This window comes from Solanum tuberosum, unplaced genomic scaffold (genome assembly GCF_000226075.1).
Source record: "Solanum tuberosum cultivar DM 1-3 516 R44 unplaced genomic scaffold, SolTub_3.0 scf00085, whole genome shotgun sequence".
Lineage (NCBI taxonomy): Eukaryota > Viridiplantae > Streptophyta > Magnoliopsida > Solanales > Solanaceae > Solanum > Solanum tuberosum.
The window spans coordinates 352,449-379,316 of NW_006239014.1; the positions used below are offsets into that span (position 1 = coordinate 352,449).

At 32.5% G+C, this 26,868-nt stretch overlaps 3 protein-coding genes across 3 annotated transcripts; 1 reads left to right on the top strand and 2 right to left on the bottom strand.

The window, feature by feature from the left end:
* Nucleotides 1-3,454: 3,454 nt before the first annotated feature.
* Nucleotides 3,455-7,212, bottom strand: LOC102600471 (uncharacterized). The gene is made up of 2 exons (XM_006346837.2): nucleotides 6,849-7,212; nucleotides 3,455-3,848 (listed from the first exon to the last, which is right to left on the bottom strand). The coding sequence occupies exons 1-2, from the start codon at nucleotides 7,105-7,107 to the stop codon at nucleotides 3,694-3,696; spliced, it is 414 nt and encodes a 137-aa protein (XP_006346899.1). The 5' UTR covers nucleotides 7,108-7,212; the 3' UTR covers nucleotides 3,455-3,693.
* Nucleotides 7,213-13,964: 6,752 nt separating this feature from the next.
* LOC102600796 (histone chaperone ASF1B) lies at nucleotides 13,965-17,496 on the top strand. The gene is made up of 3 exons (XM_006346838.2): nucleotides 13,965-14,083; nucleotides 16,507-16,622; nucleotides 16,721-17,496. The coding sequence occupies exons 1-3, from the start codon at nucleotides 13,975-13,977 to the stop codon at nucleotides 17,039-17,041; spliced, it is 546 nt and encodes a 181-aa protein (XP_006346900.1). The 5' UTR covers nucleotides 13,965-13,974; the 3' UTR covers nucleotides 17,042-17,496.
* Nucleotides 17,497-17,788: 292 nt separating this feature from the next.
* Nucleotides 17,789-21,199, bottom strand: LOC102601138 (cyclin-dependent kinase 11A). The gene is made up of 7 exons (XM_015308599.1): nucleotides 21,134-21,199; nucleotides 20,518-20,746; nucleotides 20,037-20,087; nucleotides 18,882-19,129; nucleotides 18,532-18,651; nucleotides 18,362-18,427; nucleotides 17,789-18,274 (listed from the first exon to the last, which is right to left on the bottom strand). The coding sequence occupies exons 2-7, from the start codon at nucleotides 20,720-20,722 to the stop codon at nucleotides 18,194-18,196; spliced, it is 771 nt and encodes a 256-aa protein (XP_015164085.1). The 5' UTR covers nucleotides 20,723-20,746; nucleotides 21,134-21,199; the 3' UTR covers nucleotides 17,789-18,193.
* Nucleotides 21,200-26,868: the final 5,669 nt, after the last annotated feature.

Sequence of the window (26,868 nt, forward strand, 5' to 3'; positions counted from 1 at the left end):
ATTTCTTTATTTTTTTCCACGTTAACCGAATATAACTCCTTTTCCCCCTCCTTATAACATTATAAGAATTCTTTATGTAATATTTCTTTCCATTTGACCAATTTGCCATTTTCTATATCAATTTAAGGAAATTCAATTCGAAATTAATTAATACTATATATGGAACAAACTAAATGAATCATTAATTGGAAATTAAACTTAAATTGCAATCATATTATATGCACTTTTTTCTTTTACCATTTTCTTCTGTCATTTTAGTCTCTATATATTGCTTACTCCCAAACTATCATTTATATTGATTTTATTTTATATTCTTCTAATTTTATGAAAAATATCTTATACTCAATTTTCTCTCTAAAATACTTCATCATTTTCTTCTATAATAAAACAAAGATAGAAGATAGAAGGAGAAAATTACATCCTTATAATAAGAGTCTATGTTTACAAAATATATAAATTACTTGTGACTTTAGGATATAACTTTTACAAGTGTTTTGAATTTCGTTAAGCTCCATTGATCAGTTAGTCATGCTCTGCTGCAATCCACCACTTCGATGATCATCAACTCCAAAAATACTCTATGATCAACCTCCTCATCAATGATGTATATGTAACATTCAACAAATATCTGATAACTTCATGCCGAGTTTTTGGCTAAAAACATCCTTAAACTATACCCCCAGTTTAAACTACATCCTTAAATTATCCTTCTTAACAAAAACATCCTCCAAGTATTTAAAACTTAACAACTTTCATCCCTCTATTTAAATTTATCAAAAATTTAGCGAATTCCACACAAAACATATGCAATTCATACTATTCTCATAATAAAAATCTGCAATATTATTACCGGTTGGAAAAAGCATCCAAAAAATTTAAAAAAATTGAGACTCATATTTGCTGTTAAAAAAACAATGTTAGGACGGTGTGAGTCTACGAGGAGATATGATCTTTACTTCTCCTTTACCAACTAAATGAAGTTGAAGCTTAATTTCACACCATCTTCACCTTGCAAAGTCAAAATGTCGTTAGATCAATAATTTTTTGGGGTAAATTAATAATTGAAGTGATCAAGATTCAGCTAATTTTGATCTCTAGTACTCAAGTTTCGTTTTCCATTATTAGAAGTAAAAAGTCTTCGATCAACACCACTTTTTGCAGATTAAATGAAAAAAAACATTTCCATTGATAATTCTTTGATATCAAATCAAATGAAAAATAAATAAAAATAAAATTGCTAATTAAAGAAAGACAATGCAAAATGTTGTTACTAAAAAAATTTATAATAATATTTTAGATGTATGTCGAATGAACAGAATTGGTTTATTGGGGTGATTTAGGGAGTTTAATTTGTTGAGAGTAGTGTGCACCGTACATGTTGTGAAGAATTTGTTAATTTTTGACAAATTTTAACAAAAGGATGAAAGTTGTCAAATTTTAAATAATTGAGGGATGTTTTCTGTTAAGAAAAATAATTTAAAGATGTAGTTTAAGTTGAGGGTATAGTTTAAGGATGTTTTTTGCCAAAAACTCCTTCATTCCCATATAGCTGGTGTTTTGTTTCTTGGATGGTAAATGAGTGTGTTGATAATATAACAGGATAAGAGAAACATCAAATAGTTTTTAGGACATGGTTCCTTATTTATGCAAAACAAAGATGTAGAATGCATGTTATGTTGTATGTTTGTTTATATAGTTTCAAAAGTTAATGGTGAAAAAACTTTTCAAATTCTATAATTAAGTGAAGAAATAAAATGTCTGAAATATTGTAATTAAGTGATGCATATACAAAAATATAACTGAAAGAATTTTTGGAAAAGAAAAATGTATTTTATTGTGAAGAATTGATAACCGAAGCTTTTATGTTTATGCTTTAATAAGGAGAGAATTAAATACTATGTTTTAATGTATGTAAAAACTTGAAGTAATATTTTATGTCTTTTAAAGTGAAGAAAAATCTCAAAAAAATCACAAAAAATAAATAAATAAAATTCCAGGCCTTAGAGAGCGCCATGTCACCATTTTGATGTTTCTGCTTAGATATATATATAGATAAGTCTGTTTGCAGCATATTAGTGTTATTGTTTATAAGTATATATGCAAAAAATGATTAGTATAATGGTAGAACCTGCTTGTAAGTTGGCATACATAATGAATTTTATCTTGTATTTAAGTATTTATTTTGGTTTTTTCCTATGGTTGAAGCATATAATGATTTTATGTTAACTGTTAAGCTTCAGTTGCATCAAAATTAAGGGAAATTGCATAAATTCACCTTGAAGTTGTACCGAAAAGTCAGTTACACGCTTAAATTATTGAGGCGACCTATTACACACTTATACTACTCAAAAGTGAATTTAATACCACCATCAAAGCTGACATGGAAATAAGATTAAATAAAAAATAAATAAGACGTGTTTGAGTAGAAAAAAAGACAATTTTTTTCCCACCCCCACCCTTCTCCTTCACGTTACTCTACCTTATTCTTCCTCCATTTTTTTCTTATCACAAACACTCTTTTTGCTATGGCTAATGTGAAAAATAATTTTTTCATGATAAATGTCCAAGAGAAAAAATAGAAAACATTGCGGGATAGAAATTCATCGCAAAGATTGCGAAATTGTTCAATTAATTAGGTTCACTGTTCGACAAAAATTCCGACGAGACATCTAAAATTGATCAATCCTTACTATTCCCACATCAAATTTGTTAAGTCAAACACAGATTATTCAATTTATTTTTGTGTTTTTTTTGTTGATTGTGAGCATTTGAAATAAGAAAAATTTAAGATCTTGCTTTTTTGCATAAAAAGTTTATGGGTTTTTGCACAAAATTCAATTTTTTAATGCAAATTCATAGATCTTTCTTCTCTTTCAGAAAAATCCTCTCTAGATTTTCTTCAAAATCGGCAATAGTAATCGAGCACTAGTTTTTCAATTGTCTGACTAAAATCTTTGCAAATAAATATTGCAAGTTTTCACAATTCTCCTCTTTGAGCTTGAATGAAATTTGTATATTGTGATATTTTTTTGTGGCGGGTTTGGTGATGGGTGAAAAATTAGTGGTGGTATGACCTTTAATTTCGATAATGACAATGAAACTCATGATTTTGATGTGGATGGTGAATTTATGATTATGATTGTGATGAATTTCAATGATAGTGATATGATTCTGATGGTGAATTTAGTTAAATTTATGATATTTGTTATTGATTTTTTATGATGGCAATGGTTGTGGGAAGATTTCGGTGGTGGAAAAGTGCATTTAATGATAATAGCAACAATGGTAGTGATTTAATGGTGGGTTTGATGATGTATAGGGAAGAAGAAGAAGAAATTGGGCGACATGATTTTTTTTTTTAAAAAAAATCTGAAATAATTATTGATGTGACAATGACAAACTGATGACGTGGAGCAACTGTGAAACACTTTCTCATCATGTGACTGGTTGTATGTGCGTTAAGGTTGAAATAAATTCACTTTTAAGTAATTCAAGTTTGTAATAGGTCTTTACAATAGTATAAGCGTGTAACTAACTTTTCGTAACAAGTTCATGGGGAAATTCATGCATTTTCCCAAAATTGTATTAAGCTATGCGTGTTGTACAATTATGAGAAAAGGACTAAGAAAAATTATAGAGATACAACATGAGATTCGACTTGTGAATTGGCCAAAGTGCTTAAGAATCAATGTATCAATCATCATAAGAAGCATGAGGTGCAGCTGTGCAACCAGCGTCAAAAGGATCTTCCGACCCACAGCAATGCCAGTATTGAAAAACTTTACCACCATCAGGGGTGTCCATGGTGCCACCGGAATAAACACTCTCAAACTTCCTCCTTGTTTCTCCTGTTTGAAGAACAAAGATGGAACGAAAGATGATGAGTTAGGATGCTATTGCGCTCATTTTAAATCGGACAAAGTAAATGAAGGATAAGAAATGGAATAAGTAGCAAGATAATATCCTTCAGCGTAAAACAAGCAGAGGGGCGTAAGGAAGTGAGAACACAATGTTCCTGCATTTTATTTATTATTCATTCATACCAGTATAACATGAGAAATGATAGTAGCAAGGAATAAATCAAAAGTACCTTCCATAGTTCCATTCAAAGCCAATGCAAATGCAACAGGTATATGAAAAGAGGAATAACATAATTGACATATATCACTTTACTAGTATTACCGATGGTAAATTCTGCAGAAGTTGCATTGATATTTTTTCTGTGGAAAGAATTGCTACATGAGTTGTTTACCCTATTTTATTGGAGCAGCTTTTTTATCAGTGACGTTCACTTCACACACATGAAACATCACCAGGGAGATATTCGGTTCATCTTACATAAATTTTCATTAACTAAGATCTAATGCTCCACCGTCCTATTTTGCCTGGCCTACATCAAGAGAAGAAGGTTTTAGTAGCTTACAAAGTGTTAATTATATCGAGAAAGGCTAATATATATATATATATGGTCTATGGAACTGCGACCATGGTCCTAATCTTAAAGTTGATGCATTCTAGAGATGACTATTGCAAATCAATACTTTATCAACTCAGAAGGAATCCTAGTTACAACACTTGGTGTGTACCCACCTGCTCCAATGGTGGGTAAGATTACCTTGGCAACTTGTGTTAGCAGGTTGGACAAGATGGAATCGAAGTGCCGAGTATGTTGGTCTGGTCACCACTGATATTAATTATTAATTAAAAAGAAAGAAAGAACAAAGGAACTAATATCTTCCATCCAAAACTAACTAATCCATCCAAGTATATATATACTTACAGAGAGATTCTATTTCTACTCTCTCCTTCAGCGAAATCTTTAATCCTAAAATTTACTGAAATTGAATCCATAAATACCCTACCATGTGAGTTCTTAACTAAAGAAAGAACATTTCTAAAATAAACTGATTGGTTGAACATAACAAAACTGTAGGGAATCAGAACAGAAAAGTTCTTCATTGAGCAGGGAAGGCAAAACTAGCTGCCTTTCCACAACAACACAATCGCTACACATCAATCTCAAACTAGTTTCATTCAGTCACGTGAATCCTCTATATCCATCCCATTTAAATCGGACATTCCACTACTGAATAATTAGGGATTATCTAAATCTCACATCTCTCCCTACACTGTCAAACAATTTCTAATCAAACTTAGGAGGCCCCTGACAAATCTGCTTATGTTATGAACCCAAAAAGAAAAGGAAACTGATGACAATGTATAAAATAAAAGGAGAATCAGGGCAACGCTGCCACCAATATCTTAACCGGATGGAACCAGCTTCAACTTAGAGAAGCCTAAATGGCTAAACCCAATTCAATCTAAAAGTTTAGCCTTTACCAGATAGAATTTTTAACTCACAAAAGCATAACAAATTCCATCTAATGCTGCACTCCACATTCCTGCATAAGATAAAGATGGGACTGCTGGATTGTCCAAATACATAATGATGCTGCCACGAGCCTCAAGAAATATAACTAGATAAGGAAGGATAAAAGCCTAAGAGGAGTCATTATCAGCAAGCTTAAGTATGAGCCAATGGTGGTTAACTAAGCCGCTATTAATGGAAACACTAATGCGAGTTAAAAACATTCTCAATTTTTAACATGGTCAGGGTAGTCATATTATACTCAAAACAACATATTATAAGAACTTGACAGCTCTTAAAAGAGTTTGCGAAAACCACAATATATCCTTCCCAGTACTCTCTTTGTCCAATTTTATTATCCATAAGTTTGCCTGGCATGGCAATAATTACAGAGACCTTTCGCAGGATTAGCTTGGTAAAGCTAACATCCCTTGTGGTTTATGATATTACGCTTACCTATCTTATTTTAATTTCATTGTAACATCGAGACCAATCGATAGACCTCTGTTGTTGACCCCTCAAAAATTTGCCAGCAGACATCTTCGGAAGTGACTTAGCACCTATCCTAGAACAGCAATGCTCCTCCTACAGTCCTACTTCCCTTCCCCTTCCCTCATATTTTTGTGTGCAAGATCAAGCGCCAGAGGTAGTAGCTACATTAGCACTAAATAATAAACACACAGGTTGCTGTTTGATGAAGAAGATAGGGACATGATGCATATGAAATGGTGGCTCTTTTTATGTTGTTGGAATTTTCTGTAAGATTGCAGTGGTCAATGCACCCATTCGGTGAGGGAAGTCGCTTGGCATCAACTAGCACTGATAAACCCACGAAAGCAATATGAATTGAAAGTCGCTCTTGCTATTCTGCTTGCACTGTTTTATGTTCAAAACTGAACTACAGAACTGGAATTACCATAAAGCATCTTATTGCCAGAAGGTTATTGGAATTTGTGAATTTAGTTGCCTTAAACTTACCTAGAAAAATCAAAATAAGGAAGATAAACGTAATATCATAAACCACAAGGCAAGTCAGTGTTACAGAGTCAAACGTGAAAGGAAATGTCCGAAATTATCCAAAAGTACTACCTACTACTACTTTGAGTACCTTGCAAGAATTACACACAACCCCTTATGGAGATGGGATTTAAGTTATATAAAGGTGACAGTGTAATGAATTTGTGATTTATCTTGTTATAGCAGGTTGCTAAGATTTGCTATTTTCTTTTTCCTTTCCCGTAATTAATGTACAAAGATTGGAAAATTTGATACTTTGCAGAAAAAACATAGAGTAACTATAGGAATTGCAAAAATAAAGCTTTTATCTACCTATTTTGGCATTATAACAATCTTCCTTTGCAATACATGGTATTATTACTCACCCTTTCAGCTACAGAAAACGAATTCAAACTATAATAATCAGAAATTTTCAACGACAATGAGACTTGACCCATATTTAACAAAACATTCAGAAGGATACCTCCAAAATGAGCAGTGTGGTTACGGCAAGCACGAGGGTGATTGAGCAAAGGGTCGAACTGGGCCTTGCAATTCTTGCAAGTGCGGAGGTTCTGTGTTTGTTTCTCAGAGCATTGAACTGACAATCTCGTTAGGCGCCGTTTCCCCAAATCAATAATCGAAATTGAGCTGATGGTGGTTCGATTTGGATGAGAGGTTGAAGAATTTGCATATGGGATTACATGATTTGGAGATAATTGGGTGGACATGGCCATGAACATGGAGCTATAAGGAAAAACAAAGACACAGGATTTTAGCAAAGAAATCAGAGGCTTAGCGGGCCTTGCCTACAACTTATGTTTGGCCGTCCGATCCATTTTTTGTCTTTCTTTAGTACATACTACTATAATTTTTGTATTTGATTACCCATTCACAATGCCGAAACTAAGATTTTTAATAAGAGATTTTAAAATTCAAATGATTAAACACACAAATTAATTGAGGGATTCAACTTCTATTATATATACATAAAAAATAATTTTAATTATATATAAATAATACTATTATTTTTCGCCAAAAGGGTTTGGATGAACCCTAACAGAAGGCTGTATCCGCCCCTGCCCATTCAGACTTTGATACTCATATTAAAGTTGATTAATTTTGATACAGGTTCCGTTTAAGGAGAAATGCTCCACGTGAAAGAACTTTTTCTTGTTCAAATTTGAACACAAAAATTTTAATCAAAAAAAGTATTAATCTCATCCGCTGTTATGTTTTTTTTTTTTTGGGTACCACTACTTCATTTCATCATTTTGTTTCTGTGTTAATGTGATAATTTCTTCACCCAATAAAATTTTCAATGATATTTAGTTGCTTGTACATTTTTTATGGTAAAAGAAAATAACAATTGGAGTCATGCGGTAACGAGTTCTAGATCATTTCCAATTATAGTGTGTTACTGTTAATTTCGTAAAAATACGAGTACTGAACTCGAGTAGGTTTATGGTGTTGGTCCGACCAACTTCTATAGCAAATAAAATTCAGAAAAAATCCCCTATTCAAGAAAGTAAAATATAAAAATCACCAATCTTTTGATAATTTTCTCTATCAAAATATAATAACTCCAGTTTTCCAATAGAAACATTCATATGTTATAATCACTAAGCTCAAAGTTACAACAAGAAAATGAAACTAATAAAGAAATTGCAAAACAATGAAATAATAAAACAAAGAAACTTTGAAGGGGATAACTAGAAGGGAGATAAGAAGCTTAAACTCAACAATAAAAAAAAAAAAAAAGACTAGACATTTTTCTCAACAATCTACATAAACCATTCTTTTTCATCGATCGTCCTTTTAGCTAGTTGTTAATTGGGCTTGGATCCCAAATTAATCTTTGCGAAGGTCGTCCTCTTAATTTCCTTAATGCGAAATTTCAGAAATTAAATTATTCTTCTTGCAAGTTATTTCTCTCTTAATCTCCTTCAAATTTTCTGATGGAAAATCGCTATTATCCCTATAGTTAACAGCTATTATTGGTGACACACTCCTAAAAAAGGGCATCTGTTGCTTTCTTCTGATTTCTTTGTTTATTTTTTTTGATTTGGTGCTAATTATTTCCCGTGATCTTGAAGACAACTTCGTGGCATTATTGCAGCCTATCTCTCTAGCTAGCTAATTAGTTGCCTAATTGGTGAACTAATTAGTGTGTATCAAAAAAGTATTCTCTATATAAGAAGTGAAAAATTAAACACACATTGAAGCATACAAATTGAGAAAACTCCATCATTTTAGCTTCCTCTTGGCTACGTTATGTTAAAACCAAGGTGAAAATGACCTTTTCAACTATTAGTTATCCAATCATTATCAATATTCCATCAAGGAAATGTAGGATGATCAATAAAAAACTATCACACGTCAGAGCTCAGAGCAATAAAAATGAAGGTATTTTGTTTTACTATTATCGTGCGTGCACACTACTAAAAAATCACTATTTTCCCTGATTATTCTTATACATATTTTGATTGAATTAATAAAAAAAAAGAAAAAAGTAATGTTTTCGTACAAAAAAATTTGGAAGTACATTTCCACTATTTCAGCGAGAATCTGTTTTATCCATATATTTTTCGGCCCTTGAGTTGGTTCATGGGACCGAGGGGAAAATCATGTTTTATAGCACAAACTTCTCACTGATTCTCGGTGGAAAAAACCTTTGTTTTTAGTAGCGGCGGCGCGCCTATCTACGTTTAATTGGGAACTTGTTTAATTTGGTGATGATATGTCTTGATTTTGAAGTTGAAAAAAACGGCAGGAGATCATGGCATGCACATTTACAAGTTTTGAGGGAAAGAGTAGAAAAAGTGAAGATCAAAGAAAGATTGGAAAAATCTTTAGCATGTAAGCAGGGTTGGAATTACTACTCAACTACTACAAGAAGTACATGTTATATCAAGAAACATAAGAAAAAAATAGATTATGCATCTCAAATTGTTGAATTCTTCTTCATGGTAATTTATGGTACTCTTAGTTTCACTATTTTTGGCTGCACTCTTTGCCTGTACCTCACCTCTATTCTAATTCATAATTTGAATCTTTGAAAACAATTAAATAGTTCTCCTTTTCATCGATAACCTCAAATCAATCAATTGAATATTGTTTCGAGCACTACTTGAACTCTTTTGGGCTTCTAAACTTCGAAGTTCGGATCTCATCTTTCCTTGGCATGTGGATCTACTATAGTACATGTGAGGCCCTTTAGTGACGTATGCTTTCTTAAAAACGAAAATGAATAAAAAACGTTATTATATATAATAACTTGGGGCGATGTCTATGTAATTATTTCTTTAATTATCTTTTTTGCTATAATAACTTTATAAATAAACTATTCTAACTTGAATGAATTTGTTGATACAAAATAAATTAAATATGAGTGACTTTAATAAATAATTTGATATAATTGAATGACAATAAAAGTTATTCATATACATATATATAAATTATTCTAAACACCTCAAAATATGATAATTAATGTTGTTTTGTGGATTTTCACTGGCAAATCAAGAAGTTTCCACATTCTATTAGAGTAAATTTGTTTGTCAAATTGAGAACTAAATTTGAACTTGAACTTGGAAAAGAAATCCAAGTCCAATTTGTGGTTTCAATGTAGTTCAAGGGAAGTTTCTCATATCATCAACTTATCCATTTTCACCCCCGAATGGATCCTGCAAATGCAATGCGTGATCTGAATTTAGTCAGAGCTCTAATGTGGGCTTCGAACACCAAATGAGAAACAAAAGAACTTATCCATTTGACTCTTACAAAATAAAAATAAGACAATGTATATACCTATTTAAACACCATTTTAACTTTGGGAAATAGTTTATTTCATTCAATATAATTTCCACCTTTTACTTGATTCAAATATGTGTAAATGACTTTCTTTTCATTTTCTTTCAACTCATGGATCTTTTTTAGACAATAGTTTGAAATATTATTTTTGAACAAAATGACAGTCTTATAGAAAAGGGGAATTTTAGCAAATAGTCACTATTATAAATTTAATTATGCTCCATAGCTATAATTTGCATATTTATGGGTTGTAGCTATAGTTTAAGCCATCTTGTTTGTATAATTCGCGGATACGTTTGTAAAATTGAGTTATTTTTTATAAACTCGAAATAACGAGTTTATACAAACACAAACATCTGAATTTTAAACAATTGTACAAATTATATTATACAAAATTACATTATACAAAAGTTATACAAATTCGAATTATACAAATATGCGAATTATACAATATTCCTCGAAACCCCAACTCACGTAATTATCACTAAATGCTGGTCGCGAGTGGTAATTAACTAAAACTATAGCTATGATGACTAATTAACTAATATATATTTGCTTAACCATGTAATTTTCCCTATAAAAAACTTTATATCGTTCGGAAGGATAATTTTCGGGGAAAATTATATGAAATAACAAACTATTAATTCAAATTAAATGTTATAGCCATAGTTTCTTTTATTTGTAATTCGCAGCAAACATCCCATATTTTTGTCATCCCATTTATATACCGAAATATACAAATAGACCCATTCGGTATACTTATTTGTTGTATAAAAATTAATTGCAGGACCCATTTGCAGGGGCGGCAACATATACTTAGGAGGTTCATCCGAACCCCCTTCGGCGGAAAATATTACTATTTATACATGCTTAAAATTATTTTTTAGATATGTATAATAGATGTCGAACCCCCTTCCACTAGTTCGTGTACCGAATATACAAATAGACCCATTCGGTATACATATGTGTTGTATATATGTAGTAATTTTATTTATATACAATTACTATATTTTAGTTTGTATACCGAAATATACAAATACAAATTTTTATGTATATGTATACTGAAATATACAGATTAATAGACATAGTAAACACAAAATTTGTTGTGGATCGCGCAATTATACAAATTATAATTATAACATACAAATATAATTTTTATATTTGCTAAACCTAAAATTTACTCTAATTTTTGAGAGTTATATTCACACTAACTTTAAAAATAGGGACAAATTTAAAATGAAAACCTAAAAGGGATATTTATGTAAACCAATAATTAGTATCGAAACTTATTTGGCCTTTTTTCCGGTAATCCCAAAGGGATAACTAAACTTTGGGCTTTGAAGGGCCTTCCAATTATCCACAAACGAAATAAACCAAACTCCCGCCAAAACATGAAACCGGATATACCCTGTAGCTCCAAGATTAACCGGTCATCAAATCAAAGATTAGGCCATTTCTACTTTCCCCTTCACAAAACTGAGCTGCTTCGTCTCTCTCTTTTTTGTATTTGCCTCGATATTGTTCCTTCTCTCGCAATTTTTCAGTTTTATCACTTCGAATAATTTCATGTAAGTTTCGAAATCTCTCTAACTTTCTCTTCTCTAAATCTTATGGCGAGAATTATCACATAGTAAACTTTATCACTTATGGATAGTTCAATGCTTTTAAAAATAAAGCATTCGTTTTAGGCCTCAAAATTTGAGGATCTCATTTTTCAGTAATAGTAGAATTATTATTATTATAAGTATTTATTTATAAAAAAAAATTACTTTGTGTCTTTCAATTTATTTATCTTATTCTTTTTTTAAGATTATTTCAAAACATTAAAGAATATTTTCTCTTTTCACCTTCTGTACATAAAAAAAACGACTGAACATTTCATATATAAAATTTTGAACAAATAACTATTAAAAGATAGGTAAAAGTTTTGGCGAGGATTAAAAGGGAAATTTACATAAATATACTATGTTAAAAAAATATTATCATTTATAGCAATCACATTTTTTTTCATTTGATCATTTTTAATACAATTTTAATATATCACAGAGAATAATTTATAAAACACACATAATATAAGTTTTATTAAACACATATAATACAAGTTTTATTGATAAATAATACATTTATCACACATTTTTATATAAATATTGTAGATTTATCATAATATTGTTATGTATTGCTATAAATGGTAATAAATAAAAAATATTGCTAAAATCAGTAATTATTTATTAAAAGGTACTCATCCAAGTAATTTTTTTGGATTAAAATACATCAATACTGCAAACATAAGAGATTATTAGTGCTCCATAATGAAAATTTATGGATGACTTTGAGTCTTAACCCAAAATAGTTAATTATCTTTAGATTAAGATTCAAAGTCATCCTTGTTGTTTTATATGGAGCACTAATAGTCCCTCGCGTTTGTAATGTTAGTGTACTTTTTGTCTCTTTGTTTAAGACCAAAAAATTAAAAGATATTTTAGCATATATCTTTTTAAATTTTTGTCTCAAATCGAAATTGGACAAAATACTTTTATCTTAAAAATAATTTTAAATATATTAACAATTTTATCTCTTAAAAAACTAGAATAGTAACTTTAAATATATATATAGCAAATTATTTGTTTTGTCCCCGACTATTGACTGTTTCAAAAACATCATTGTACTTGATTAACAAAACTTAAATACACCTCGATTTGTCACATGATATAACAAGTGTCTCAAACTCTCAGAACTATAAAACTCTTAAATCTTAATAAAAAAATCAAGAGACGTGTTGAAAAAACAATCCTAAACTTGACGAGAATTTAGGAGTGTATTTATACAATACAATACGATACATAAAACCGTCAAAACGGGCTTAGCCCATGGGACCGGCCCAACCCAACATGTTATTAGGGTACGGTTGAGATATGATTTCTCAAGCACATTTAAAACTAGGGCTTATATGCCCGACCCATATAAGCCCTTGGCCCTTGAGGCTTGATTGGGGCCGGGCCGGGGTCGGCCCATGGGCCAAAACTTTTTATTTAAGGGTAACTTATAATAATCTCACTAGTATATAATCTAATTACTTAAATACATGTTGTGTTGTAATATTATGACTCAAAATTAGGTTAATATTTCTAGATACACTTTATCCAAATAGATTCGCATGCATCTAGGATGCATAGACAAATCTCGTGCCCTCGCCTCCATCCAATCTTGCTTGTCACTCTCTTATCTAGCTCGCGTATCTGGTATGAGAGATACATGTTAATTACACTAGACTTTTTGCTAGCTAGTATTATTAAAACAACACAATTGTTGCCATATTTGATTTGAAAATCTTCTTGTTTTTTTGATGTTATAGAATTATAAGTTTGAAAAGGAAAAAAAAGGACTAGCCCGCCCCAACCCTCAGCCCTTCTAGGGTTGGATTGGGTTGAGCATTTTCAGGCCCTTTCGAATGAAGGACCAACCCGTCCCAGCCCTTCAAATTTCTTGGCCTGCAAGGCTTGGACCGGGTGGGGCTGAACCGACCCTTTTCGATAGCTCTAACGATACATTATCAAATAACATGTAACAATCATCTCAACAAAGTATAAAGAGGTGTATTTATGTTATACAATACGATATATTATGAAATAATGCGTAATAACCATCCAAACAAAGGTTCAAATATGAAATTAATAATTCACGCCTAATTTAAAATATTTTCGATATTTTTTTCTAAAATTAATAGTAATTTAAGACTTAATATTTATTTTTAACTTTAGACCACTGATTAACTTGAGTTAAGCCGCCCGAATAACGCAATCATGAGTGCTGTGAATGTTACAAACATCACCGTGCTAAATAATCCATCGTCGTTCCTTTCGCCACTGAAGTTTGAAATCACTTATGACTGCGTTAATGCTCTCAAAGAAGGTGACTTAATCTCTCTTACTTCATTTTTTCTGTTGAATCTTGTAATTCATCTGTATTAGTATGATTTTTCTTTTTCTTTTCTTTGATTATATCCTCTCGGAGACATGGTTAGGGTTTTGTTTAGTCATATACGGAAGTTGTTTACAATGTCTTTAATTCGTTGATAATTAATCATCAATGAATTGTTTACTATCTATCGAACTTTTTTTCATAAATCCTTTTGTGCTATAATTTCCTCCTGTTTGTGCTTGTATCATCTCGAAAACCTAGTGGCTAGTTATTGCCTTTTGTATTCAGAAATTTGACTCTCAATTTTGTTAGAGTACAATGTTATAGACTCTGTTGATAATTGAAAGAAATTAGTTGTTTCTAGGTAAATATAGCAGAGAATGGAGAACTTTAGATTTGTACATCCGAGATTTCTGTTTTTCTAATATTCCAAAAGTAGATATGAAATGGTTATTGTGCCTATAGTGTGTTAATTTTTTTTACTTTATTGGAGAGCTTGTAAAGGATTCCTGATATATATGATTAATGCAGTACTATTTCTGACTTACATTAACGAGATAACGTTTAATTAAGCTAGTTGTCTTCATATATCATAGCTATTTGTCCAATGGACCTTAGAGCTTTTTTGCGCTTTTCGCCTTTAATAACTCTGATCATTAGTACCACAATCAGTAAAACATTAGGAATCTCTGAGGAAACTTCGCATTACTCATGGAATGGAAATGGGCGTGGTGTAAGTATTTTTTTTCAGGTTATTAATCAGTAGCCAGTTGGATAGAGGAACACATGTGCCAGTGGCCGATGTAGATCTTAGGAAACAGGTTCATTTTAACCCAGTTTTTCGATGCGGAGCGCCAACTCACATAGAAAACTCACTAATATCTCACCAAAATAGATTTGAACCCAACCCATAGTTCAGAAGTATAATGATAAGTTCGAAGAAACCTTAAAGGTCTAACATATCAAGTTTAAATCATGGATCCACCTCTACACTGTGCTGTAGATTTCCTGAAGGTCATGGTTTCATGAATTTTACTAGACATACATGCTAAATTATTACTAGAACAGATATAAAATGTATTACATGATTTCAGCATGTTTCTTCTTCCATTTCCCATAAGGTTGCACCATAATCTTACGCCTCACTTTCCATGGATCCTTACGGTTGCTGAATAAAGCAGTTCCTTAAACCAATTAATTGAAAGTTTTCTGTGCAGTTCAGTTATCTAAGTCATATGTTGTAGAATATTGCCCACATTTTGATTTCTGAAGCATGTGCTGCTTCTTGCGTGCCTCTGCATTTTATTTTGTTCGCAATTACTCCCTATTGCTAGATGATCTAATTTAGACCATTTACATGTAACACAAAAGCAGTTTGAAGTTGGTTTAAGGTGAGGGTAGTGGTGCAGTGTTGTTAGTTCTAGCACCAGCCTGAAGAAAGCCCAACTTTATAGTTCAGATTTCACGTTTAGAATGTTAGATATAAACTACTATTTCATAAAAATATTTCATGATCTATTGCGAGAGTACTTACAATACTACTAATGGTGAAAAACTCTTGACAAAATGTTTAGTACCATGTGACATCTGTTATTGTAATAGCATCCTATGCTCCTCTTTCGTTTCTGCAGGGTAAAGCATAGAATTAATGAACTTATCTCTGTAGTTTCTCTTTGGTCATGTGTCTTAACTATATAAATTCTTTAGGATGTTGGCTTTGGAAGGGAATGTACTTAATAGTTTAGCAATTGGTAGAGAAACTTCTATTCCACCTGAACTGCTTACTGATTCTAAATTTTCTAGAGGCGAGGTTTTCTCAATTAACTGTCATATTTGTTGACAATATGAATACTTCTGTGAGTTTTGAGAAGTAGCTGGAAAAAAATCCTTCTTCATTTATTCTTCTTCAAGGACACTTTATTTATGACATACAAAAGATTGTTTCGAGGAACAGAGTTAACTGCTATTATGGAGTTTTTATTTCATATGCATACCTTGGAAATTCAGATTGTTTCTTTCATGTGGTATGGCACAATTTGAATGAAATTCAGATCCAATGACTATCCCAATGAATTTTGAGGCCTTAAGTGGTAATTGTGTAATCCCTAATGGCGACTTGCTAAAAAAAAGGTAGTATTTTTTTGTTCATTTTCTCTTTTTTGGGACTGAAATTCTAGAGAATCATCTTTGAACTGTAAATCCTTTCCCAGTAAAGATACATAGGTCCATTCTTTGACAGTCACACAGAAATGCTCCCATCAAATTGACCTTTTTTCTGCGAGACGTTGTCCTAGAGTGTATCTAAATTTAAGCAACTAAAGACATGTTGCTCTTTTCTTTTCAAATAGGTAGTATTTATATGTTTGTTAATTTAACAGCTTTACTTAGTTTCTTTTGCCTTAATGTGCATGTAGATTTGGAATGGAAACTCATCTATGTTGGATCTGCTGAGGATGACACATATGACCAACTACTAGAAAGTGTGTTTGTTGGTCCTGTCAATGTTGGAGGTTTCCGCTTTGTATTGCAGGTATCATGTCGTGGCTTGACAAGTTAATTAAGTTTTACTAGGTCTAATGGCTTTCTGCTGATTGGATTTGTGTAATGTTTTCCTTGTTCTAATACTAGGCGGACCCTCCAGATTCTGCCCGAATTCGTGCTGAAGATATACTTGGTGTCACTGTGCTCCTTTTGACCTGTTCCTATATGGGTCAAGAATTTGTACGAATTGGCTACTATGTGAACAATGATTACAATGATGAGAATTTGAGACAACAACCTCCCCAAACGGTTAAAATTGACATGCTTCAAAGGAACATACTAACAGACAAACCTAGAGTAACAAAGTTCCCTATCAATTTTCACCCCGAAAACAGCGAGACTGGAGAGCAAGGTGCTGCCCCTCCACCTGATGATAACACGGCTAAAGCAGATGGGAATGAAGAGTGACTACCTTCAACTAAGAATGGATCAGACGAAGGGTGGGGCCTAACTGTGGAAGGATGTTAACTTTTTGCCTAACTCCTAATCTTTTAGTTTAACATCATTCTGTTGGGCCATCATCTCATTCTAAATCCTAATACATGATCATTAACCTCTTTTTGTGATGTCTTCGTCTATCTCAGTGGAGCTATGTGAAACTGCGTATGAACACGCGTTGCATTTTGTGGCTGTTAACCTGGTTGTTTGGAGGAATGGTGTCGAAACCTCTGCTTTATATGGCACCATCTTTAGCTTTACAGTGTACTCCAAAATGTGAGTTTAGAAAATCGTTGATTTTAGTTCTGTAAGTAATAGAATTGTGAGGTTTTAGACAGGCGGGGAATATTTTATGCATTTATCAAATTTTTGGCTACTGAATCACATTATCTTGATGGTGTCAATTTATGGTGCCGTTACATTTTCTTTTATTTTGATGTATGCTGGTCATCTGCACACTGATACAAATTAGAACCATTTTCCCTTACTGATGTATACTCAGTTTGCTTACTGATACAAATTAGAAGCAAGATATTGCCAAATCACAACAGCATGAGCATATGGTAATATGATGGTTTCCATTGCACTCTGCCACTTCGTAAATATTATGGCTCTTGCATGATTTTGAAGGCAATGAAAGGGGTACTTTAGCAGAATTCCTCAAATTCTACAAGCAAATCTCACGTGATACACCCAACAAACAAAAAATCTAAACAATAACACAGCAAGCATACCTTCAAAGGTAAGCAGTAGAAGAAAGGTTTATAGTTTGTCCTTGCAGAAATAAAAAAAAAAGGGGAGGGGGTTGTTTCTGCCAATGTAGTCTTAACATCTTCACAGAAATATAATTTTTTACAGAACAGATTTGCCAAAAGGTTTTGAAATGCATGTCATATCTTTGTCATGCACTAACTAGTAAAACAAAGCTTTAGATCCAACATCCAAGTACAAAATTGCTCTCTCAGATCAAAACTTTAAAAAAGGAATGTGATATTTTGGATGACACCGTTGGGCAAACACAACTAATTCCAGCCCCTATCAGACATGTAGTTCCTTTTGCTTCTAATTTCTCGTAGAAAAGATTCCTGCTCAATGCATATAAGCGAGATCTAACTATGTTCTTCACTTGTTTTTCTGCCTCTTCCTGGAACGGTTCCTTCTCGACTCTACAGTATTCTCCACGGGCAAAAAGTTTTCCTTATTCTGCAGTAAATTTAAAAATTCTTATGTGACTTAACGAGGTATTATATGAGTAAACATGGGCTATCAGGACCAGAACTTAGCATGTACCTTATACTTCTTCTCCCTGAGTTGCCTCTTCAGTCCTTTGCTTTTCTTCTTTGATGCTGAAGGATTCTATTATCATTCATAATTAATGATTGTAAGCAACTTATGATGATATCAGGCTTTTTCACTAAGTCAAAAAAATTCTTCATGCAGTCAAATGAAAATGGACAAACCTGTTCTCTAACTGGGCTATCCTCCGCCTCAGGATGAATTTCTCCCTCAATTCTTCCGTCTTCATTAAGCATAAGTTTAAGCCTCCCTTCTTTCAACAGCTTTATAGAGCGGGCATGCCTCTGTAAGAAATACGGATACTTAGGTTAGATCAGTCACAGCAGGTCCAAATCATGTGCATAAGTTAACGTGCATTTAAGATTCTTTAACATGGAAAGAACAAGATTGCAGGTAGCAGTCCGTGCACTAGTAACGGGGATGTGTTAGCACTACAAAATTTATGTGGAATATGATCTGAAGAAGTAAGTTTAGTGACAACTGGAAAATGAAAACAATGACACTGAATGCTTACTTTGGATTTAAGATGAGCAATTAGAGTCTGAACAGTCAAGCAGACGATTCTAGGACACAGCCTGCACTTATAAACTGATTTACATTTCAAGACATAATCTGAAGCATCACTTGGAATCTCATCCTCTTCGGGAATAGAACTATTCTGCATAATATCTGATTCTGCAATGACCTTTTCAGACAAATAACTTTCACCATCAAACTTGTTGTCCTTTAGAGTTGTAACATCTTCATCACTCGTAGGAAGACCTATCAGTGGTAATTTTAGAGAAGACTTAGAATTAAACTCTTAGCCTAACATATAAATTACGATAAGAAAATCATAGTTCAAAAAAATCTTTCAGTTTCCATCTTGAAATACCAGCAAAAATAGTTCTCATCAGTTTTAAAAAGTGTATTGGCATTCAAATAAACATCAAGAAATCTAAAATTATGTTTCCATTATTAAATTCATCGACGTGATAGTTATAATAATTACCAAATGCCACAACGATGTGCAGAAGATACTAAATAAAATATGAATGCAGTCTTCCCAAAATTAGTTAACAATAAGCCTTAAAACTCCAGAGGGAGAGAATGGCTACAATGAACACTAAAGCCAAATCTTTAAGATATGATCATCTCTCCATGAAGAATTATCAATCAAAAGAAAAGAACTGACATCTCTGATTTCATGGAATTTCCAATACATAGATTGAGCAGAAACTTCACGTTCCATAGTACAACTCAAAAGCTGTAGCTTCCAGACTAGTAATAAATTAGTAGGGCTGCAGCTCCAAATAAGTTAGACATATAGCATCGAACTTCACTTCATTTCTTCTTTTCCTCAAATGGAGTGACGGAATTTCACCTTACTCCTTGGCTAGATGTAAATCCATGTTCACAGTGTAATGTGTCAAATTGCTAATCTTCCTCAATCAAATGATTACCCAATTAATAAACAGTAAGCGTTTGGAAGCAGTGTATACAAAGTCGATCCTACAAATAAGGAATGGGGAAATATGGCAGCTTCCATTTTTATTCTTTATAAATATACCTTCCTCGTATGTGGATTAGTGCCAACACATACTTATAGTATACAGAAGTAGGATTTTCAAGCAGAAAACTCCCATGAGACTCAACTAGCGAAATTTTTTGACAACAGACTAAAGCCAACCTGATGAGTTAAGATTAACTTCATTGAAAGAGCTATCTTCACTCTCATATCCTGCAGCAAATGAAAACAAGGAGGAGGAGAAAATCTGTTATCTACCATGAGGATAGTGATTGAATTATGGAGTGGCCCAACACCCAAACTCCATTGGAATCCATTTTACAATGCATGTCGACAATTTATAACTCAACATCCTCCCACATGTAACCCAATTTTGATGCTCACAAGTAAACCTCAATGTATATTTATGGGTGCGAGAATGGGCTTTGTGGGAAAATTTATAACTTAATAGAGACTGTAACTTAGGCGTGCTGATAGATTTTAAAATCAAGAATTGTCTAAAGATACCCGACAAAGTTTCCCTAATCAAGATATCAAACAAAAGCTTCAGAGAATTCCCATTTCTTGAAATACCCTCTAAGTAATAAACTGTCAGCAAACAATACAGACAAGGAGCAACTGCAGATCATCAGGTTAAACATACCCGAAGAAGATTCATTTCCTCCTGTCAGACGAGCAACACCATCATCCTCTTCCTTTACTTCATTGTCACCCTGCTCTTCCTCTTCCTCCTCCTCCTCTTCGTCTTCTGTTTCCTCTGCCTCAAATTCAGAGTCGGAGGATGAAGAGGACTGTGAAGGAGCATCTCTATCACCATGTTCAAGCTTGTAAAATCGCCTTTTTATCATTTTCTTCCACCTTTTATAACTCAACTGCAAATAATACAGAGAAATCCATGAACCTAGCATACATAGTCTATTATTTTGCTACAAAAAGACACATTCTTTTTCCTTTTTCTTTTGACCTATAGAAAGAAAACACCTACTGAATTAGATATGCAAAATAAGAGACACAAGCGCGTTGGCCAACCTTATCATTCATTTACTCCAAATTGAAAAAATAGAACAACATCCCTACTACTAATCAATTGTCCTTAATCACAAACTAGTTGGAGTTGACAATAGTAACTTTTGATACAAGAGAATATAGAGAAATTCATGAATACAACCATAAAGTCGATTACTTTGCTTTACAACAACATGTCTAGTGAAATTCCACTAAGTGAGGTCTGGGAAAGGTAGAATATACGTAGACCTTACCACTACCTCAAGGAGGTAGATAGACTGTTTCCGAAAGACGCTCTGCTCAAGTGCATCAAACCGTAGTCAAGAAAGAAGAAAACAATGAATAAAGCATAATAGTTAATAAGAAAAGCAGTGTAAAGTCTACAAGAAGAAAAAAACAATACCTACATATGGCAAGAACTACAAGGATAGTACGACTAGTACTACGATAGGCACTAACAAACCTAAACTTTCACAAGACAAGGCAAAACTCTACCCTTACTAAGCTTGTACCCTAATACACGACCTCCACTTTGCTTTACAAACAAGAAATAAAGAAACCTTTTCTTTCTCAAGGCCTTTCCTTTTAACCCCTATAATATGAAATTATGCTAAAGCCCCATCATTGATTTACTCCAAATTAGAAAAAGAGCAACCGTACCAGTAATCAATTAGGAGTTGGGGTATATTAATTCTTTGTGACAATTACAACCCTCTTTTTTAATCTAAACTTGAAACCAACTATGGTCGGAGTTAAAACAGCTTCTAGGCTACAGCAACCAAATATGATTATATGAATTTGCTACAAAATCAAGAAAGTAGTGGGTGGAATTATATGATGGACATACTCAGTCGACTGTATATAGAAAAGGGTTTGATGCTATGGACATGATAGAGCAATTAAAGGAAGAAGAAAGAGTAAAAAAAAACGAACCTGAAAAACAGAAAGAGGTGACTGCAATGGAGGCAGGCAGGGTTTAGCACTTACGGAGGAGGGTTTTGGTCGGACATAGAAATTAGATTAGCACCCAAATGCCACATGTCGTGTTTTAATTGGGTGTATACTAACTTCTTCATTTTTTTCTTAAAAAGATAAAAAAATAAAAATTTGTTGCTTCTTTTTAAAAAAAAGTATTTTTTCTGCTCTTTCTTTTTTTTTAAAAATAAAATAAAATTAGTGTTTTCCCTTCCAAATTGCTTACACAAATTCCTGTTTTTTCTACTAGTAACACATCTAGAAATTACATATTCCATGTTTCACGACAATCAAAATACAGGGATGATAATTTTGAGTTGATTGCCTGGTCGTTTAGCCTTTGGTAATTGATCATTAAAATTATTTATGTTTATTTTGTCTTTTAAAAGTCATTTTACTTTATTTATTTCACTCTAATGGTCATCTTAACTGGATTTTGTATTTTTCCAGAGAAATTTAATGACATGATGAGTTTATTTTTTTAAAGAAGCTAAAACACTAATTTGGGTGTGTTTGGTAGGAAGGAAAATGTTTTTTTTTTTTGTTTTTGTTTTTGGAAAAGTTGGTTTCTAACTTATTTTCTCATGTTTGGTTGGTGAGTTAACGGGGTTATTATTGGGTTATCGGATCAGTTTTGATTTTTTGATATACAATTATTGGATAAATCGATAATCCATTAAATTATGAGTAGTAATTTACTATGTTACCTTTATAAATATTAAATATTAATGTTAATACTTTACAGGCTACTGACTTTGTTTTTTAGCCATCAATTTACATTTTACAGTGATTTTGAGTTCACAACTTTATATTATAAAAAGCATCGAAACCTAAAGTAAGAAACTTATTCCTCATAATTTCTCTTTGTGTATTTGTATAGTTCTCTTAATGTTAGTTATTATTGTTTCTGCCTTATGAGCGTTTTGTAAAGTTACATTATTGTCTTGTCAAATCAAATTATTGGAGAAGTCATATATTTGTTTTAAAAGCATTTTTTTATTGGTTAAATTGGAAACGATAAAAATATTTTATTGGTTTGGTTATAGGTTTAGAGTATTTCAAAACCGAAAACTAATAAACTGAATCGATAATACATAAAACCAAACCGACCGATGCACACCCCTATTGGTGAGTGGAGAATATTTTTCTAAAAATATTTTCTAGTGTATGATTGGTGAATTAAAAACACTTGACCCGAGACCCAACCCCACCCTCGACTCCCGACCCAACATTCGACTAAGGATTCAACTTTTGAACATGGCTCAGACCCCGAAACCCAACCCGACCCGACCCGAGACCCGATCTGAGAGATCTGACCCGAGATTCGATTCCGACATTCGATTCGAGACTCCATTTTGGGACCCCATTTCAATACCCGATTCGGGACCTGGAATTTTACCCCGTGCGCACCCAAAGGGTAGTGGCTGCGAATTTCCCTTGTCATAAAAAAAAACATTCCATTTATTTCTTTGAGCGTCTTAATTTTAATCGAATTATGAATACATTATTTTCTTTTGATTTTTCATTCGATGAGCACTATTTTTATTGAAGCTCCGACTAATTAAGATTCGCGTAACATAAATGAAATTCTTCTACAACAATGGAAGCCATTTGGTAATTCTCTAAATGAAACGAAATTGATTAATTAGTTCCAGTACAAAGTAAACCAAAATATTTCCCTACATTATCTTCCACACTATACACTTAACCCAAATTACTTTCAAACAAATTAAAGAACTATTGAACTATGCCATACAAGTCTTTACATACCACAAATAATCTCAACTAAATATGGAGTACCACATATAATTCTAATTGTCATGTCACGAATTCAATTCAGAGTAACTTTCAACCCGAATATTCCTTACTTTAACATACCCTACACACAATATCAAAACAAAATCACTCCTTTTAAACTCCAAAAGATTAGTAACACAATCGAAGCTAGAGAGAAATTTTCCTTTTGCAATCCATATCCTTAACATCTTGCGTTTGTAAAACAACTACCATACTACAATTCATTTGTATACCAACACTCTTCTTAATACTCAATATCTTGACTCTTCCATTAATACTTGTGGACATTCTCATAGGCAATTCCCCTGCCATTAAATCACTTGCTAGCCTAGGAATGCCTGATAATTTGTCAGCCAAAACTGTGACATTCACAATCATCCTGAACGTCCTCCAAGCCCTAGCATTAGCCGATGGCGTTAAGACTTCTACGATGATTTGTTGGTACATCATCATCGTAAATTGATCAATTACCAACAAAAGGAACCTCAATTACCAACAAAAAAATTTGTTGGTAAATTGATCAAATTGGTTGGCAAATTGAGTTACCAACCAAATGCCAACTTATATTAATCTGTTGCTAAAAGGATTGTCGATAAATATTACCAACCGATTTTAATTTGTTGGTAAACACCCAAAGATGTTGTTACAAAATTTTGAAACATGGCCCTGAAATTTTTTTGGTTAGTATATCGTTAGTACCTTTATTAACGAATTGAAAAGGAGTTAGTAAATTTTTTTCTTCATTATTCGATTCCATTGGTAATTATAGTAAATTTTTGTTGGTAATTTACCAATAAATTTTAAATACTTTTATTTTTTTTGGTTTGCCATCCGGTGTACGGTACCCCACACCGGAGCCCGACTAAATCCGGATTCACGCCGGGAAGTCCCACATTGGGGAGTAAAGCGCTCCCTAACAAAGACGACTCCATACCCAAGGGGAATCGAACCTGAGACCTCTTGGTTAAGGATGTAGGAGTACTTACCACTCCACCACAACCCTTATTAGTAATAGATTTTAAATACGTTAGTATGATTATTTGTTTTTTCCAATAAATTTACTAATTGATTGTTAGTTTGTGGTAATATATCATTCAAGGCGACTCCGTACCCAAGGGGAATCGAACCTGAGACCTCTAGGTTAGGGATGATGCAGTAATTACCACTCCACCACAACCCTTGTTGGTAATAAATTTTAAATACTTTAGTATGATTATTTGTTTTACTAATTAATTATTAGTTTGTTCGTAATATATCATTCAAGTTCAATGTTAGGTTAGTAATTGATTAACAATATGTTCAAAATATGATTAACTGAATGATTATCCAATAGTAAAATATTTATTAATTTATTGCATTTAAAAATTTAAGAACACGAATATAAATCCAAAAATATTAAAATCCATTTTATAAATCATATTTGAATGAAACAATGCAAAATATATACTAACAAGTTAAATTAATCTCAATATGACACATATCATTATATCAAAAAATTTAATTTGAGCACATTAACCAAAAATATTGACCAAATCTAAATTTTGGCCAAAATTTAAAAGTTAAAACGCCTAACAGCACAAACTGAAAATGGAAGCCTCAAAACCTGAACCAACCATCCTATTAAATATAAAAATGACCTTCCAAAGCTAATCGCGCTGACGGAATTCTTATCAGAGCACGTTTAAAAAGAATGTTAAGCAAAGTCAAATTTTGGCCAAAAGTTAAAAGTTAAAACGCCTAACGGTACAAACTGAATATGAAAACCTCAAAATCCAAATCAACCATCCTATAAGACGAAAAATGACCTTCCAGAGCTAACCGCGCTGACGAAATTCAAATTTGAGCATGTTTCCCAAAAAAATTGACCTAGTTCAAATTTTAGCCAAAAGTTAAAAGTTAAAATGCCTAACGGCACTAACTGAAAATGAAAACCTCGAAACCCGAACAAACCATTCTATTAGATAAAAAATGACGTTCCATAAAGCTAATCACACTATGGAATTCTAATCCGAGCACGTTTACCAAAAATATTGACTAAATCTAAATTTTGGCCAAAAGTTAAAATGCCTAACAGCACAAACTGAAAATGGAAGCCTCAAAACCTGAACCAACCATCCTATTAGATATAAAAATGACCTTCCAAAGCTAATCGCGCTGACGAAATTCTCATCAGAGCACGTTTACAAAAAATGTAAAGCAAAGTCAAATTTTGTCAAAAAAATTAATTTGAGCACGTTTACCAAAAATATCGACCAAAGTCTAGTTTTGGCTAAAATTTAAAAGTTAAAACTCCTAACGACACAAACTGAATAAGAAAGCCTCAACACTAGACGCTGATTTACCAAAAAGTTTAACTTCAATTGATAAATTTACCAACTATTCAAATCTAAGTTAGTAATTAATAATTTACCAATAAATTTTATCAGAGTTGGTAATAGTTACAATTCAACTAAACATTCATATGTAATATTACCAACTAATAGTTAATATGTTGGTAAATTTACCATGGATTAATGATCGGTTGGTATATTACCAACTATTTTAATGATGTTAGTAATTTACTAACTACAATCTTTATTCGCCGGCAAAATTTTCAACTAATTGGATATTGGTTGGCAAGTTTACCAACAAATTACATTTCGTTACTAATTTACCAACACATTTATATTTGGTTGGTAAATTTAATTAGTAACACATTCTTGCCGTTGGTAAATGTTTGGTTAGTAATTCATTGGTAATATGTTAATAAATTATATAAATAATTTTTTTGTCATATTTACCAACCGATATATACTTCGTTGGTAATATTACCAACAAAAGGTGTGCGTTAGTAATATTTCAGTTGGTAATCCATTGATAAAAATGTTGCTAAATTTGGCGCCATTTTTTCCCGCCGTATTTACCAACTAAAATACTTAGTTAGTAAGATTTTGATTGGTAATCTGTTAGAATTTCGTTGTTAAGTTTTAAAATATAATTCAGTTAGAAATATGTTGGTAATTTGTCAGTAGAATACTAACCAACTTAAGTTGTTAGTAAAATCTGTTGGCAATTTAGGGTTTTTTTTGTAGTGGGGTCATCGTAGATCAGGCTAGTGGTTGCACGGTTAAATTTGAACGAGACCGCGTTAGGATTTTTGATAGAGATATATGCAGAGACCGTTATGTTCACATTGGTTTGTAGATTGGAACTACTAGTGAGATAACTCAACCCGTCG

Excerpts from the sequence above, each read along its gene's own strand:
- LOC102600796 (XM_006346838.2), top strand. The coding sequence starts at position 13,975 with ATGAGTGCTGTGAATGTTACAAACATCACCGTGCTAAATAATCCATCG. Across the intron at positions 14,084-16,506 it reads CGTTAATGCTCTCAAAGAAG|ATTTGGAATGGAAACTCATC; the intron begins GTGACTTAATCT and ends ATGTGCATGTAG. Across the intron at positions 16,623-16,720 it reads GTTTCCGCTTTGTATTGCAG|GCGGACCCTCCAGATTCTGC; the intron begins GTATCATGTCGT and ends TTCTAATACTAG.
- LOC102601138 (XM_015308599.1), bottom strand. The coding sequence starts at position 20,722 with ATGATAAAAAGGCGATTTTACAAGCTTGAACATGGTGATAGAGATGCT. Across the intron at positions 18,652-18,881 it reads TTGCTCATCTTAAATCCAAA|AGGCATGCCCGCTCTATAAA; the intron begins GTAAGCATTCAG and ends TATTTCTTACAG. Across the intron at positions 18,275-18,361 it reads TCAGGGAGAAGAAGTATAAG|AATAAGGAAAACTTTTTGCC; the intron begins GTACATGCTAAG and ends AATTTACTGCAG.
- LOC102600471 (XM_006346837.2), bottom strand. The coding sequence starts at position 7,107 with ATGTTCATGGCCATGTCCACCCAATTATCTCCAAATCATGTAATCCCA. Across the intron at positions 3,849-6,848 it reads CCACACTGCTCATTTTGGAG|GAGAAACAAGGAGGAAGTTT; the intron begins GTATCCTTCTGA and ends TTCTTCAAACAG.